At 44.6% G+C, this 17,408-nt stretch overlaps 1 protein-coding gene across 4 annotated transcripts in view; it reads left to right on the forward strand.

Moving 5' to 3' along the window:
• Nucleotides 1–17,408, forward strand: part of SFSWAP (splicing factor SWAP) — a 323,193-nt gene that overhangs the window by 191,969 nt on the left and 113,816 nt on the right. For all 4 annotated transcript variants that reach the window (XM_063964656.1, XM_063964653.1, XM_063964654.1 and 1 more), the window contains one exon: nucleotides 14,431–14,670. In XM_063964656.1, coding sequence (XP_063820726.1) covers nucleotides 14,431–14,670 — 240 coding nt within the window. The remainder of the gene's footprint in view (nucleotides 1–14,430; nucleotides 14,671–17,408) is intronic.

The following is a 17,408-nucleotide window of genomic DNA, read 5'->3' on the forward strand; positions in this document are numbered from 1 at the left end:
AGACGTTCCCCCTTACCGATTTTTCAAATCGGCCTTACCAGCTTCTCTTCCGGACAGGAAGGTTGTTTGCGATGCAATTCAAAAGTTGTGTCTAAATCAAGTCATTATCAGGATTCCCCCGTCTCAACACGGAGAAGGCTTTTATTCAAGCCTGTTTGTGGTCTCGGAGCCGGACGGTTCGGTCAGACCAATTCTGAACCTGCCTGAAATCCCTCATTCTTTACCTAAGAAAATTCAAATTCAAGATGGAATCTCTCCGAGCTGTGATCTCCAGTCTGGAGGAAGGGGATTTCATGGTGTCAGTAGACATAAAGGATGCCTACTTACACATCCCCATCTATCCTCCGCATCAGGCTTACCTGAGGTTTGCTATTCAGGATCGTCTTTACCAATTTCAGACGTTGCCGTTTGGTCTGTCCACAGCTCCAAGGATTTTCACCAAGGTAATGGCGAAAATGATGGTTCTCCTTCGCAAGGAAGGAGTCACAATTATCCCGTACTTGGACGATCTCCTAAACTTGCCGAAGTCACAGTTGAATCCGATAAAACGGCTGGCGTTTTTGGGAATGATTCTGGACACAGAATTACAGAGTTTTTCTTCCAGAAGAGAAGGCTCTGGAAATTCAGAGTTTGATCAAACAAATTCTGAAACCAGCGAGTGTGTCAATCCATCAATGCACTCGATTGCTGGGGAAGATGGTGGCGGCCTACGAGACCATTCAATTTGGCAGATTCCATGCCAGAGTGTTTCAGTGGGACCTGTTGGACAAGTGGTCCGGATCCCATCTGCACATGCACCGGAAAATAATCCTGTCTGCCAAGACCAGAATCTCACTCTTGTGGTGGCTGCACAGCTCTCACCTCCTACAGGGACGCAGGTTCGGGATCCAGGACTGGATCCTAGTAACCACGGATGCGAGTCTCCGAGGCTGGGGAGCAGTCACACAGGGGGAAAACTTCCAGGGAAAATGGTCAAGCCAGGAAGTTTGTCTACACACAAACGTTCTACAGTTAAGGGCCATTTACAACGGTCTTCAAGCGAAACGTAGTCTTCACAACCTGCCCGTCCTAATACAGTCGGACAACATAACAGCAGTAGCGCACATAAACCGCCAGGGCGGAACAAAGAGCAGGATGGCAATGGCAGAGGCCACAAAAGTTCTCAGCTGGGCGGAAAGACATACAAGCGCTCTGTCAGCAATCTTCATTCCAGGAGTGGACAACTGGGAATCAGACTTCCTCAGCAGACACGAACTCCATCCAGAAGAGTGGGGTCTTCATCAAGAGGTCTTCACAGAAGTGACAAGTCTTTGGGGAATTCCTCAAATAGACATGATGGCATCTCGCCTCAACAAGAAACTTCAGAGATATTGTTCCAGGTCGAGGGATCCACAAGCAATAGCAGTGGACGCGCTAGTGACACCGTGGGTGTTTCAGTCGGTGCACGTGTTCCCTCCACTTCCACTCATTCCAAAGGTGCTAAAGATCATGAGAAGAACAAAGGTTCAGGCGATCCTCATTGTTCCGGATTGGCCAAGGAGGGCTTGGTATCCAGTTCTTCAGGAATTACTGATAAGAGATCCCTGCCCTCTCCCTCTACGAGAGGATCTGTTACAGCAGGGGCCGTGCGTATATCATGACTTACCGCGGCTACGTTTGACGGCTTGGCGGTTGAACGCCGGATCCTAGCCCGAAAGGGTATTCCCAGTGAAGTCCTTCCCACACTTCTTCAGGCTAGAAAAGGAGTAACGTCTACACATTATCACCGTATTTGGAGAAAATATGTATCTTGGTGTGAATCCAAGAAGGCTCCTACGGAAGAATTTCAGTTAGGGCGTTTTCTCCATTTCCTGCAAGCAGGTGTGGATGCGGGCTTAAAGTTAGGCTCGATTAAAGTGCAAATTTCGGCCTTATCGGTTTTCTTTCAGAAACAATTGGCCTCCTTTCCAGAAGCTCAGACTTTCGTGAAAGGAGTTTTGCACAATCAAACCTCCGTTTGTGCCCCCAGTGGCGCCACGGGATCTTAACGTGGTGTTGCATTTCCTTCAGTCACATTGGTTTGAACCTTTACAGAAGGTTGAGTTGAAATTTATCACTTGGAAAGTGGTCATGCTATTGGCCTTAGCATCCGCAAGGCGGGTATCTGAGTTAGCGGCTTTGTCTCACAAGAGTCCTTATTTAATCTTCCATGAAGATAGAGCGGAGTTGAGGACTCGTCAACAATTTCTGCCGAAGGTGGTTTCATCGCTCCACATGAACCAGCCTATTGTGGTAACGGTGGCTACTGACGTCTTCGCGGAGTCAAAATCTCTCAAAGTTGTCAGGGCCTTAAAGATTTATGTCACCAGAACGGCTCATCTTAGGAAAACGGAAGCTCTGTTTGTCCTATATGCTGCCAACAAGATTGGGACGCCTGATTCCAAGCAGACTATTGCGCGCTGGATCTGTAATACGATTCAGCAAGCTCATTCTACGGCTGGATTGCCGTTACCGAAATCAGTAATGGTCCACTCTACCAGAAAGGTGGGCTCGTCCTGGGCGGCTGCCCGGGGTGTCTCGGCATTACAACTCTGCAGAGCAGCTACTTGGTCGGGTTCAAACACTTTTGCGAAATTTTACAAGTTTGATACCCTGGCTGATGAGGACCTCATGTTTGGTCAATCGGTGCTGCAGAGTCATCCGCACTCTCCCGCCCGTTCTAGAGCTTTGGTATAAACCCTATGGTTCTTAAAGCGTCCCCAGCATCCTCTAGGACGTATGAGAAAATAGGATTTTAATACCTACCGGTAAATCTTTTTCTTTTAGTCCGTAGAGGATGCTGGGCGCCCGTCCCAGTGCGGACTCTATCTGCAGTTATTAGTTATGTTTACACACAGGTTGTGTTTCTGTTATAGTCAGCCTTTTGCTGACATGGTTCATGCTGTTGACTGGAGTTCTGTTGAATGCCATGTTGTACGGCGTGTTTGTGGTGTGAGCTGGTGTGTATCTCACCTTTTAGTTTAAAAATAAATCCTTTTCCTCGAAAATGTCCATCTCCCTGGGCACAGTTCCTATAACTGGAGTCTTGAGGAGGGGCATAGAGGGAGTAGCCAGGCCACACCCCTTAAAAGTCTTAAAGTGCCCATGTCTCCTGCGGATCCCGTCTATACCCCATAGCTCTTGAAGCGTCCCCAGCATCCTCTACGGACTAAGAGAAAAGGATTTACCGGTAGGTATTAAAATCCTATTTTAACTTTTTTAAATAATAATAATTTGCACTATGTGCGCCCCCTCCTTCTGTTTTTGTATTTAGAGTATCTTACTCCAGGAGTCCGGGGTTTCCACGGGAGTGGTGCAGTGTTTTTTGAAAGGCTATAAACCTAGTGCTATATCCCAGAGTTTTGATGACCTTGAGGATTTCTGTCAATTTTTTTAAATGGAATCTGAAAAGTGACCAGAGCACCTGTACACCATTTTGTTGACTCTATCTATCTATCTATCTATCTATCTATCTATCTATCTATCTATCTATCTATCTATCTATCTATCTATCTATCTATCTATCTTATTAGAAATACTTTTTAAACTTTAAGTAATTAGTTAAGAGGTGTATATACAGGTTAAGTATCCCTTATCCAAAATGCTTGGGACCAGAAGTATTTTGGATATTGGATTTTTCCATATCTTGGAATAATTGCATACCATACTGAGAGATCATGGCGATGGGGCCCAAGTCTAATCACAGAATGCATTTATGTTTCATATACACCTCATACACACAGCCTGAAGGTAATTGTAGCCAATATTTTTAATAACTTTGTGCATTAAACAAAGTTTCTCTTACGTCCTAGAGGATGCTGGGGACTCCAAAAGGACCATGGGGTATAGACTGGATCCGCAGGAGTCTGGGAACACTGAAAAGAGTTTAACTGGGTGTGAACTGGCTCCTCCCTCTCTGCCCCTCCTCCAGACCTCAGTTAGACATTGTGCCCAGGACTGACTGGGCACTCACTAGGGGAGCTCTCCTGAGTTTCTCTGGAAAAGACTTTTGTTAGGTTTTTTTATTTTCAGGGAGACCTGCTGGCTACAGGCTCCCTGCAGCGAGGGACTGAGGGGAGAGAAGCAGGACCTACTTCTTCTTAGTTTAAGGGCCCTGCTTCTCGGCTACTGGACACCATTAGCTCCAGAGGGTTCGATCACTTGGTGCGCCTAGCTGCTTGTTCCCGGAGCCACGCCGTCACCCCCCTCACAGAAGCCAGAAGAAAGAAGCCGGGTGAGTATTAGAAGTACCGAAGACTTCAGGACGGCAGAAGACTTCAGTAACGGAGGTACAGCGCAGCGCTCCATGCTCCCACACACTTCTCCATCGGCACTCACAGGGTGCAGGGCGCTAGGGGGGCGCCCTGGGCAGCATGTTACTGACGTCTGGGAGCCGGCATAAACTTTCTCGGTGCCTCGGCACCGTTTTCTAGATCCCCGCCGGCATTTTCAATATAGTTCAAACTTGGCGGGCTGAAGCGCGCCGGGAAGGGGCTGAGCTTAGCCGCGCAGCTCACAGGCGCCATTTCTCTTCACGCGTGGCTGCGGGAGACGCTGGTCCTGGACCTCCAAAAGCTCCACTGAACTAACGGGGAGCATCTCGGGGGGGGGGGGGGGCACGGCACAGTTGGTGGTGCATATTTATTGTTATTGAGGCAGCGCTAGTTACATATATTCGTTGGGGGGATATATGGGCGCTGAGGTGTGAGCTGGCATACTCCCTCTGTGTTTCTCTATCCAGGCTTCCTTGTGGGCCTGTCCCCTGGCTGAGACATTGTGTGTCGGTGGGTCGATACTCCGTGTTGACATGTCTGAGGCTGAATGTTATTCACCGGAGGAGGTTATTGGGGGGGGCAGATGCAGGTCTGGAGTTGACCCTGTCGGCGCAGCCGACACCTGATTTACTTGCATCGTTGAATACAATTAATTCTAATGTGGCTTCTTTATCAAAGAGGTTAGATAAATCTGAGTCACAGACACAGGTGTGGAAAAAATCCATGGAGGATGCTTTGTCGCAGGTACAGACCCCTTCGGGGTCAATAAAGCGGGCGTTTACTCAAGTGGTAGATACTGATACCGACACGGATTCTGAGTTCGATGTCGACTTCACGAGTATTCAGTACATGATTGTGGCTATAAAGGATGTGTTACGCATTTCTGAGGAACCTGCCGTACAGGAAACAAGGATTTGCTTGTTTAAAGAGAAAAAGGGTACGAGGGGAAGAAGCAATAAAAAAAGCGGCCTGTTGCAATACATCATAAGAGAATGGAGGAGGGACATAAACAGATAGAAGAAGAAAAAAGGGCTAGGATCTCAATTTACATTCTATAAACACAAATCTACCATGTGGCTCAGTTTTAATAAATAGTAACTCAAATTGCACCGTCTTTTTTTTTTTTATCAGGACTGACACCCCACGAGAGAAGGAGAGGCATGATATGCCCAACCCACCCAGTGCCTGCGGAGTGACATCAATCTGTTACCCTCCGAATGAGTCTCACTGAGACAAGCAATGTCCGAGTCATACTTCCTAACCATGTTTAGGACTAGGGAGTGTTTTATTTTATTAATATCCTGGACGTTCCATGCAAGAAATTTCAGGTCAGGCATAACACCTGCGGGAACAGATGAGTTACTATGGATAGAAACCATACAAGATATATTTGAGGACCCATGGAAAAAAGGAACCAGGTATACAAGCATCGAACTGAGCCAAATGAAGGGTCAAAACCACTCAAATGAGGCGACATATACATTAGAGCAGGGAAATAATGAAACCTAGCATCCCTAGATACACTGTCCTTGAAACGTAAACCGTGCCATCGAATACAACAGACATTCACTTCACAAATTGGAGTATACGCATGAAAAATAAAAAACTGAAGAAAGGAAAAAAAATACTTGTACCCCAAACAAAACCCTAACTCTGAAAGACTAAATTCCCGAGAGGAACCTGTAGATGAAGCTAGTCTGTAAAGTACAGAACCACCAAAGCAAGGGGGGCTCCCTGGACATATACTTACATATTCAGTGCACAGAAGTATGGCAGTGTCAGCACAGGAGATCAGTCTGGAGCCAGCTGACGAGCGCCCGGTGCGTATCTGTCCAACCAGGTAGCTGCTTTCCTAGGGGAGTTGAAGAATTTGGTCTCTTCGTCCGCCACCACCCAGAGCCGGGAAGGAAATAACAAGAAGTAGGAGAGATTAAGATCCCTGAGACGACGCTTGATAGGCAGAAATTGAGCCCTGTCCTTCTGAACATCCGCAGCGAAGTCCGGGAATGCAGACACCTTGACGCCTTTCCTGAGGAGTGGGCCACTCGTACGACCCAAACGAAGGACTGAGTCACGATTTTTATAGTGCAGAAATTTTGCAATAAAGGTGCGCTGAGGGGCACCAGGAGGTAAAGGCCGGGAGGGTATTCTGTGTGCACGTTCCACCGCAAACTGTGAAGTAAAGGAATTCGCACCATACATCTCTTTGAGCCAAGATTCAAGAAAGTCCTGCATTTGAGAACCCTCCTCTTTCTCATGCAGGCCCACAAATTGAACATTATTCCTGCGTTGCCGACCCTCCATATCCAGGAGCTTGTTTTGAAGTGATGAAACCTGATGGGACATGATGGAAACCGTTTGCTTTAAGGGACCACATAAATCCTCCACATTGGAGACACGCATCTCAGCCTCTCCCACACACACTCTCGGATGCGTTGAACATCTTGGCGCAGTAAGGAAAGCTCGCATTGTACTTTCTCCATTTTATTGGATAAACGCTGTTCACTACCCGCTATAGCTTCCAGCACTTGTTGAATAGAGGTAGCAGAAGGTGCCGTAGAGGAACCGGAAGTGGCCTCAGACGGGGGGGGTCAGGATGAGCTGGAGAAGAGGACGGAGGAGGTGTCTGCGATGCCTGACTGGCAGATTGTCTAGCAAACTTCTCCAACTTTGCCGCGGCCGCACATTGGCCGTCCTTTACCATGGTGACCAAGGAAGAACTGGTAACCAAACACAGAGGACGAGCACAGGCAGTGTCTCAGAATAGAAGTGTAGACATATGCAGCAGCAATGAGGTCACAAATAGTAGTGAGATAGGCAGCCTGTGTCTGGGCAGCAGGGTATATGAGTAATAGTCACAGAGGCAGAAAGGTCTAAAATCGGCTCACCCAGCCCATTTCTGCAGGTATACTAAACCGTGTGATGCATGCAGGCTATTGCAGCAGCTCCCAAAATGGCCGCCGTACCCACAGCCCCCACTCCCTCTTCACTGTGTAGCAGCCACCAGACACTGTGCTCATGGAGGAACAAGAGAAAGGTACCTGGAGGCAGCAGGGGATCCGTCCACACTCAGGACACCCGGTGGCGCCAAGTCCAAACTTTTGTCCGGGGATCCAGGGGTAGCCTAGGCCGCAGTGTCTGCAACCAACCGCCGCATCCAGGAAGCCGCCAGAGAGGACCGGAACGGGTGCCCGCCGCTGCACAGAGGGATGAGGGAGAGTGTATAGTGCAAGAATGCTGCTGGAAAGGGTCAGGATCAACTGCAGGATTAATGGCCCGTGAACTTTTCCCCTAACTGAATGATGGGTAGGCCTACTTCACTATAATCTGAAACTCCTACCTTCCCCACCCACTCCACAACCACACCTTCAGTCTCCTCTGGCAACAGCCACCCCGCTGCTTCCCGCAATCAAAAACATTAGCACCTTCAGTCTCTGCTGTTCACACCTGCTCCCCACAATCATCCTTCCTCCACCACACGCGATCCCCCACAATATGAGTAGGGCCCTCCTACATCTATGACCGTCTGTCTGTTATTACCCAGTTTTTAAACTGTTATAGAAGTGTAGTTGCAGACAAACAGTGGCAGTTGCTGAATCATTCCTGGAGATAATTATATCTCAGGTGCTAGAACGGGGGAGGGGTCAAAGACAAACAGCAGACAGAGAGGGGGGATGCTTCCCCCCGGTATCCCCCTAACACACTAAAAAATTACCTGTAAACATACCTGAACCTATCTGGTAATAGAAATCCAGAGAATGGTTGCACGTGTTTGCAAAGACATGTTTAGCTGCTGAGCCACTTCACGGCTTCTCTATCAGCAGTCGTAATACTACATGATAGCAGTGCCCCCGTAGGGCCATGTGATTTGTCTACAGTAAGGCCTCATGATAAAGGCTATTACTAAAACACATCCAGGCAAGAGAGCTAACTTACTCGGGAGCCACCCCCAGGATCTCCCATTAGCACTGCAAGGAACAGCATGCTTTCCAAATACTGCTCCCATTCAATGCCTTTCTCACACATGCAGACAAACAGTGGCAGTTGCTCAATCATTCCTGGAGATCATTTTATATCGGGTGCTATAAAGGGGGAGAAGTGTAGTTATAGTTTAAGACTATACTTTAGTTTTGATACTTTTGTTTCATTTAATAGTATGCTCTGCATGTTTAAACTGTATTAATAATTATAATAATTTTATTTATATAGCGCTCTTTCTCCAATAGGACTCAAGGTGCTTAACAGATACATAACATAATATAGTACAGAAAATAATGAAGTACATTTTCATAAAATACAGAAGCATAAAGATACTAAAAGGGACATTATGGAAATGCTTGCGTAAACAGGAAAGTATACTTTTGAAGGATTCTATAGTTGGGGCCTCTCGCACTGAGCGGGGAAGTGAGTTCCATAGAGTCGGAGCCGCATGACTAAAAGCTCGACCCCCAGATGAATTACGGGAGATTCTAGGTACTGCTAAAAGTCCTTCATCTACAGATCGCAGTAATCGAGTGGGACAGTATGGGGTCAGTAGCTTCTTCAGGTACCTTGGGCCCTGGTCATGTAGTGCCTTTAAGCTCAGTAAGCCAATCTTGAAGATGATTCGCCATTTTACAGGCAGCCAGTGAACGGAGTAGAGGATGGGGTATTATGTGGCTATAACGTGGCTAGTTGGTTAACAGCCTGGCAGCTGTGTTTTGCACCAGCTGTCAGCGTTGCAGTTCTTTTGCTGGGAGACCACGGTAGATGACATTACAGTAGTCTATTCGAGATGATACAAATGCATGTTTGACTTTTGGCAGATCATCTGAGGGAATTAAGTGCTTAATTCTGGCTATGTTCCTCAGGTGAAAGAATGAGGATTTGATTGTGGCTGATATCTGATGTTCAAATGTCAAGTATTGTTGATTTTGTTCATTGTTTGTGTTGCTGGGTATTTGGTTTTCTGCGGTATTTGTTACATTGATGTGTGCATCTGTTAATTGTGCTGTATGTTAATGTTAGCATTATAGTTATGTTGTGGTGGGTTCACCTTCTTGTGATTTATTTATTATGCAGTCTGTTTGGCCGGGTGTTTCTATGTTTCCATGGTGATTGTTGCCATGGTGAGTTTGTACTGCCTGGCTCCGCCGGGAGACACGTGACGGACACACCTAATTGTGTTTGTGGAGGTCTCCTTTTATATATGGTATGTCTTCTGCATTTTCACTTTGTTCCCGATGAAAAGTCAATTAAAGGACTGAAAAGTCATACTGACATTCTATCTGGCTGATTCTTTCAAGGTTACCACCTCAGCTCTGATTATAAATTGATATCTACCCATCCAGAAGGTCCCCTCGGCAGGTACCAACATTGTGGGGTTGGAGTGCCAGTTTGTTGTACATACAGTATGTTTACCTATTTGCAGGTGTAGTTTTGTTTGATGCCACTAAAACTGTTGATTCCATGGAGTGGCCCTTCCAGTGGGAAAAAAGAGTTTTCTCCACAATTGGAGAAAAGTATATAGAGGCGCTGATATAGAAATATTATAAATAAATGTACAATATGGCAATATATACAATTTTTGATTATAAATTTATTTAAACAATAAAAAATGATTACTTGTATTAATACCGGCCGGTAAATATAATCAAAGATGTTCCATAATTTATACAATCCTGAGAATAATCAATTTAAAAACAGATCAATTACTGTATCTAAAAATCTAAAGCAAGGCTGTAATGCAGAATGTCCTTTAGAATACAATCGTATCTAGATGTTGAAGATTTATTATACTAGTGCGTATGCCTGATTTTATAAACGTAATCACTCTTCCCGTCCACTGGTAGCAGTTCCTTTTTATGTGGACATATCAGGAAATCAGGTGAGTATATTTAGTTACAACTGCTTTATAGCCAGAATGTATATTGGCTTATCCCGTGAAATTCACTGTGTGAAAAAGTTTCTTGTTCACTGTGGCATGGAGGGAGCAAAGTTATATTTTATCCTTAGGAATAGGAGCTTGTTGGAAATGATTCCATAGAGACGAGGTATACAATGTAGTGCTCACCTCGTTGCCTTATGTTGGACTATGCACCGCTCCCGGACTCAGCTGTCGGCGCCGCTTCAGGCGATCGTTTCTCCTGCAGCCGTCTCGTGGTGTGCTTCCTTTATATTGTCAAGCTCCACACTGCACATAAAGCTGTTCTTCGTGCAGCTCGTTCCCGGACAACGCTGCCAGCGCCGCCTCAAGCGCTCGTCTCTCCCGCAGCCGTCTGGCAGCTGCTCCCTCTGTGATATAGTATCGGGCTCTGCAACGCACATGAGCCGCACAGCAGATACTATTCCCAGTGCCGCTCTCTCTTCAAATGACGGTTTGTTTTCAGGACGTATGAACCAAATTCTTCTGGCCATATGATGAAATAGATTGATATGCCGGCTTGCGGTAAAAGATAAAAGGGTTTACGCGTTTCTCTGCTTTTAGATCCGCTCGGCAGCTTCCTCAGAACATAATGTTCTGAGTCGTTGGAATCAACGATTTTCAGGGACTATGGTCAAGCCAGGAGGCTTGTCTATACATCAATGTACTGGAATTGAGGGCCATATACAACGGCCTACGACAAGCGGAGAATCTTCTTCGCGACCTACCGTTTCTGATTCAATCAGACAACGTCACAGCCGTGGTTCATGTAAACCGCCAAGGCCGGACAAGGAGCAGAGTGGCAATGGCGAAAGCCACCAGGATTCTTCGCTGGGCGGAAAATCACATTAGCGCTCTGTCAGCTGTCTTCATTCCGGGAGTGGACAACTGGGAAGCAGACTTCCTCAGCAGACACGATCTCCATCCAGGAGAGTGGGGACTTCATCAAGAAGTTTTTAACAAGTCATTGGGGACTTCCTCAAATAGACATGATGGCGTCACGCCTCAACAAGAAGCTTCGGAGGTATTGTGCCAGGTCAAGGGACCCTCAGGCAGTAGCGGTGGACGCCCTGGTGACCCCATGGGTGTTTCAGTCGGTCTATGTGTTCCCTCCTCTTCCGCTCATCTCAAAAATATTGAGAATCATAAGACGAAAAAGTGTGCAAACAATACTCATTGTTTCAGATTGGCCTCGAAGGGCCTGGTATTCAGATCTTCAGGAAATGCTCACATAAGATCCGTGGCCTCTTCCTCTCCGGGAGGACCTGTTGCAGCAGGGGCCCTGCGTGTTCCAAGACTTACCGCGGTTACGTTTGACGGCATGGCGGTTGAACACCAAATCCTAGCTGGGAAAGGTATTCCGGAGGAAGTCATCCCTACTCTGATAAGGGCTAGGAAGGAGGGGACTGCGAAACATTATCACCGTATCTGGAGGAAGTATGTATCTTGGTGTGAAGCCAAGAATGCTCCTACGGAAGATTTCCATCTGGGCCGTTTTCTCCACTTTCTACAGACAGGAGTGGATATGGGCCTAAAGTTAGGCTCCATTAAGGTACAGATTTCGGCCCTATCAATTTTCTTTCAGAAGGAATTGGCTTCTCTCCCAGAAGTCCAGACTTTTGTAAAGGGAATGCTGCCTCCTTTTGTGCCCCCAGTGGCACCATGGGACCTTAAAGCGCTGTTACAGTTCCTAAAATTTCACTGGTTTGAACCTCTTCAAACGGTTGACTTAAAATTTCTCACTTGGAAAGTGGTCATGTTGTTGGCCTTGGCGTCTGCAAGGCGGATGTCCGAATTGGCGGCTTTATCTCACAAAAGCCCCTATCTGATTTTCCATGTGGATAGAGCAGAGTTGAGGACTCGTCCTCAATTTTTGCCTAAGGTGGTGTCATCGTTTCATATGAACCAACCTATTGTGGTACCTGTGGCTATGGGTGGCAGGATTCCAAGTCCCTTGATGTAGTCAGAGCCTTAATAATTTATGTAGCCAGGACAGCTCGGATTAGGAAAACAGAGGCACTGTTTGTCCTGTATGCAGCCAACAAGGTTGGCGCTCCTGCTTCTAAGCAGACTATTGCTCGCTGGATCTGTAACACGATTCAGCAGGCTCATTCTACGGCATTACCAAATTCGGTAAAGGCCCATTCCACTAGGAAGGTGGGCGCTTCTTGTGCGGCTGCCCGAGGCGTCTCGGCATTACAGCTTTGCCGAGCGGCGACTTGGTCGGGTTCAAACACTTTTGCTAAATTCTACAAGTTTGATACCCTGGCTGATGAGAACCTCATGTTTGCTCAATCGGTGCTGCAGAGTCATCCGCACTCTCCCGCCCGGTCTGGAGCTTTGGTATAATCCCCATGGTCCTTACGGAGTCCCCAGCATCCTCTAGGACGTAAGAGAAAATAAGATTTTAAACCTACCGGTAAATCTTTTTCTCCTAGTCCATAGAGGATGCTGGGCGCCCGTCCCAGTGCGGACATATTTCTGCAAGGCTTGTATATAGTTATTGCTTACATAAGGGTTATGTTACAGTTAAGATCAGTCTTTGGCTGATGCTGTTTTGTTCATACTGTTAACTGGTTGCGTATATTCCATGTTATACGGTGTGGATGGTGTGGGCTGGTATGAATCTTGCCCTTAGATTAACAAAAATCCTTTCCTCGTACTGTCCGTCTCCTCTGGGCACAGTTCTTTAACTGAGGTCTGGAGGAGGGGCATAGAGGGAGGAGCCAGTGCACACCCATCTAAAGTCTTTAGAGTGCCCATGTCTCCTGCGGAGCCCGTCTATACCCCATGGTCCTTACGGAGTCCCCAGCATCCTCTACGGACTAGGAGAAAAAGATTTACCGGTAGGTTTAAAATCTTATTTTCAGAATATCATACATCCATGCTTATTGTCCTTTCTCTAATTAGTCATCTTGGTAATTTTTCAGGACTACATATAACTTGGGATAAGTCTACCGTTCTGCTGCATGCCCCCTTGTGCCTCTTCTGCTGAAGTTTGTGAATACTTTTAAATGTTTTGGTATTTGAATCTGTAATGTTCCCAAAGATGATGTAGCTTTAAATGTTCAACCCAAGTGTATTATCAAAGGACTCGTGTGAGAGTGTAAGGTAAACTTCCTTTCTCTCACTTTTTTTTTTTTTGTGTTAATTTAGTTACAATGGTTCTGCACATAAGCTTTTCAGAATGATTGTGCGTGGATAGAATACTCGGCACACTACTTGCTTCAGTGTGTGGATTATGTTGGGTGGAATTCAATTAAAAAAAAAGTAACTTGAGTATAGATGGAACTTCTTCCAGTTACAAATGGCCTCCTTTGATAAGATCTTTGGACCTGATTCAGAGATGGACACAGTTTGTACAGCAGTTGCACCTTTAGACGCAGCTGATGTGTGATAATATGCTAACAGCAGGAGACCTTTGTAGCATCTAAAAGCTTGTGTGCACATCACCCATCTGAGTAACCCTCATGCTATGCTGTTAACGCTTCCAATCAGGCTGTGGCTTGGGGCACTTTCGTGTGAGGACAAAGATCCTGTTCTTCACATGCGCAGTCACCCCACCATCAAATATGTACGTAAACCATTGTGTTCACGTACGTCTATGAATCTGGCCCTTTGCCTGTAAACTGCAGGGGAGACCTTTCTAATTGCAGTCTCCTGAGGTGCGAGAAGAAATGTATGTGTGGTTTTGGTGCCCTGACCACTGCTTTAGAGATACCTGGTGCTTTTGGGTGCTCCAATACTACTGGGCGCCTGAACGGAGCACCAATTGAATTGCTTTGATGGGCCCCTATTCATATAGACGCCCAGCAGGGGGCGCACAAACAATTCAATAACCCACTTTGTTTCTGTTTAAAGTAGAAAGGTAGGGCAGGACGTTCACTTTACGTAAAAAGAAAATGATAAAAAATACTATTTATTAGGTAGCCATAGCTTTACCGGTTTGATTTTTTTAAATATGTGTTTTCTAGAGCAGCTGGTGCTTTGATCCCCAAACATGCCTGTTTTTATCATATATCTGCAATTTGGGGGGAGACTGTGTGTTTTTTATTTTGTTCTTACTTGTGATTTTTTGTTTTGATTTTATACTGTATCATGTACTTTTATTTTTATTTTTTTAAGCATGTTATATGTGTGCTCAAGGTTATTGAGCATATGTGGAGAACTTTATCTAGCAGTGGTTTGTCACTGATGATAATGAAGTCTTGAATCATGTTCTCTTTTTGTACCTAGTTTCTTTTGCTCCAATAAGCTTTGCAATCAAAGTGAAGGAAACAGACTTTGTGCCCCTTGAGAAAAACAGAGTTAAATTAGATGATAGTGAGGAAGATGAGTATGAAGAAGGCTGCAAACCTGTAACCCAGAACAAGACCAGCAGCTATTCCATCAGCAGCCAGGGACTTAACGCTGGGACCATGGCAGTGGAGGAAAAAAGACCACAGTTAACACCAGAGGAGCTGGAAGCAAAACAAGGTATAACGTTATAGCTTTCTTCTTCTTCCCCCCTCCCCCCTTTTTACACTTTTTTATTTTGAGAAGTTTGTATATAAAATTGTATGGTTTGTCAAATTTTATAAGCTTACAATGTTTATCCATATGCATTTTTACTTGTTTTTTCATGTAAATATGTGTTGAATGTCCAAAATAAGTATGAGATTCCACAGGCAGGAAGTACTGGTTGAGCTTTCCTGATGGGTGCTTAAAGGCTTTTGGACAAGTCCCCAGTTTTTGTTACCTATTCCCCCATAACAGGAGCCACCAAAAGCAGCAGTCAGCCCATATAGTTCTGCCACTAGATCTTTTAGCATTTTGCCAATGATGCCATACTCTGTCACTAGGCATCATTGCCACACTGTGGTATATTATAAGACATACTGGGGGAGATTCAAATGTTTGAAAAGTCAGTTGGGAGTCTGTTTTTTCCTATCTAATACACAGGAAAAAACAGACACCCAACCGACTTTTTCAAACCTTTGTATCTCCCCCTATGACACATAGGTGGGAATTCAATTGGACTGGTCATCTTTAGCGTCTATTGGAGCTATTCAGTTGTTGCTCCGATCAAATGCCCATTGCTAGCACATACCAGCTCCCGATTTAGCTGCTCAAAGCGGCTTAACCCATCTAAAAAGCCTGAATGGGTGCCCAAAGTCAGGGTTTGTGCATCCAAATACAGACTTTTTAACTTTTTTTTTTTTTTTTTATCTCGCACCTCCGGAGGTTGCAAGAAAAATAAATTGAATGCCCGCCACTAATGGGCGTCTAGTGGTGCAACAATTAAATAGCTCTGATAGAGTCCATTGTTAAAGACGCCCTTGCACAATTGAATTACCCCCATAGAGAGAAATTAAATAGCTATGTTACATAGACAAAAGCACTGACACAGTGGTCGATTATCTTATTTTGCCTAGAAATGTGTTTTCATATAAAGTTAACATAAAAATATCTATTCGCACATGCATCATACAAAATACAAAAAAACAACTTTAAAACAGTGTTTAACAGATGTCATGTGACTCATTTTGACCTTTTTAATGCATACAGTAACTGTTAGAATTATGTTTGTGGAACTTTTTTTAAAGGTTTTACCTGTACGGTTACCCACAGAGAAAATCACGTGTTGCAGATATAAACTTTTCTTTACTATGTCCATTTATTTTTCGGCCACCTGAGAAGGACTTGGTTCATTAGCTGCTATTCGGAGCATTTTACAGACTGATTCCATCCGTATTTGTAAGAACATTGTTACTAACGAGTTAGTGTACCTTAATGTATACTTTACTTTGTCTGCCTTATTTCCACCTCTTGCTGATTGCTATGCACAATGGAAATGTAAAGTATTTTGTGGTAAATATGTACTGAAGTAAGCAGCCAGTCTCTAAGCACACAGCTTCATTTGAGCTCCTCTGGAGAATTTGTTGCATAGAGTACTACTGCGATTACCTTCACTTCCATTGATGGGCTTTTGTTTCCAACACAAAGACTTAGCTGACAGGAAGCGCGTTAAAGAGAAATCAAATTGCCACCCTCTGAGTTCAGCCACACACCTGTTCTTGCCTAGTTTGGAATTTCTTACTTTTCATGTGTACCATGTTGCATATGGAGGAATCTGCCAAGCACAGTAACCAGTTATACCTTACAAGCTAACACAACCTAAATCTAACTTACTGGAGTTAGTGAGAACAGAAGGGCCACCAAAGATTTTAAATGATGCAGTGTAATATTTAGTGTTTTTTATTTGATCTCCTGTTTGTCAGGCCCTATCCTATGAACTTCCCCAATACTTGTATGTGTAATAGATACAGATGGAGATCTGATAACTAACCTTTAGAGTCAGTCACCTACACACATCGGCTCTTTTACAAAAATGGAAACGTATCAAAAATGCTTTTGTTGTGACGTGAACTGCCAGTGTTTGCATCCAGTCTTATACAGGTTGAGTATCCCTTATCCAAAATGCTTGGGACCAGAGGTATTTTGGATATCGGATTTTTCCGTATTTTGGAATAATTGCATACCATAATGAGATACCATGGTGATGGGACCCAAGTCTAAGCACAGAATGCATTTATGTCTCATAAACACCTTATACACACAGCCTGAAGGTCATTTTATCCAATATTTTTAATAACTTTGTGCATTAAACAAAGTGTGTGTAATTTCACAGAATTCATTTATGTTTCATATACACCTTATACGCACAGCCTGAAGGTCGTTTAATACAATATTTTTAATAACTTTGTGTTTTAAACAAAGTTTGAGTACATTGAGCCACATAAAACAAAGATTTCACTATGTCACTCTCACTCAAAAAAGTCCGTATTTCGGAATATTCCGTATTTCGGAATATTTGGATATGGGATACTCAATCTGTACATGGGTATGTGGATATACAAGTATCTGCTGGAATGCAAAAGTTTTCCTTCTGGTAACAGGTGGCTAGATTGGGAGCATTCGCTGCCAAGTACATAAAAATGGAAAAGGTACACTGACAATTTTATTATTAATCACAATGTTAAAATAGTATATTCATAATAGTCACGTTACCAGTGTTTAACAAAAAACCAATAATTACAAATAAGAAAATATGTAACTATAATCGACACCCAGGAATGGCAGTCTCAGTTGAGCAGTTTAGGGAGCAGAAGCCAATAACTTTTGTACTTTATACTCATAGATTAAGGTTACAAAGTTCCTGCAAGCATAAAGAA

The sequence above is a fragment of the Pseudophryne corroboree genome, chromosome 1 (assembly GCF_028390025.1).
Source record: "Pseudophryne corroboree isolate aPseCor3 chromosome 1, aPseCor3.hap2, whole genome shotgun sequence".
Classification (NCBI taxonomy): domain Eukaryota; kingdom Metazoa; phylum Chordata; class Amphibia; order Anura; family Myobatrachidae; genus Pseudophryne; species Pseudophryne corroboree.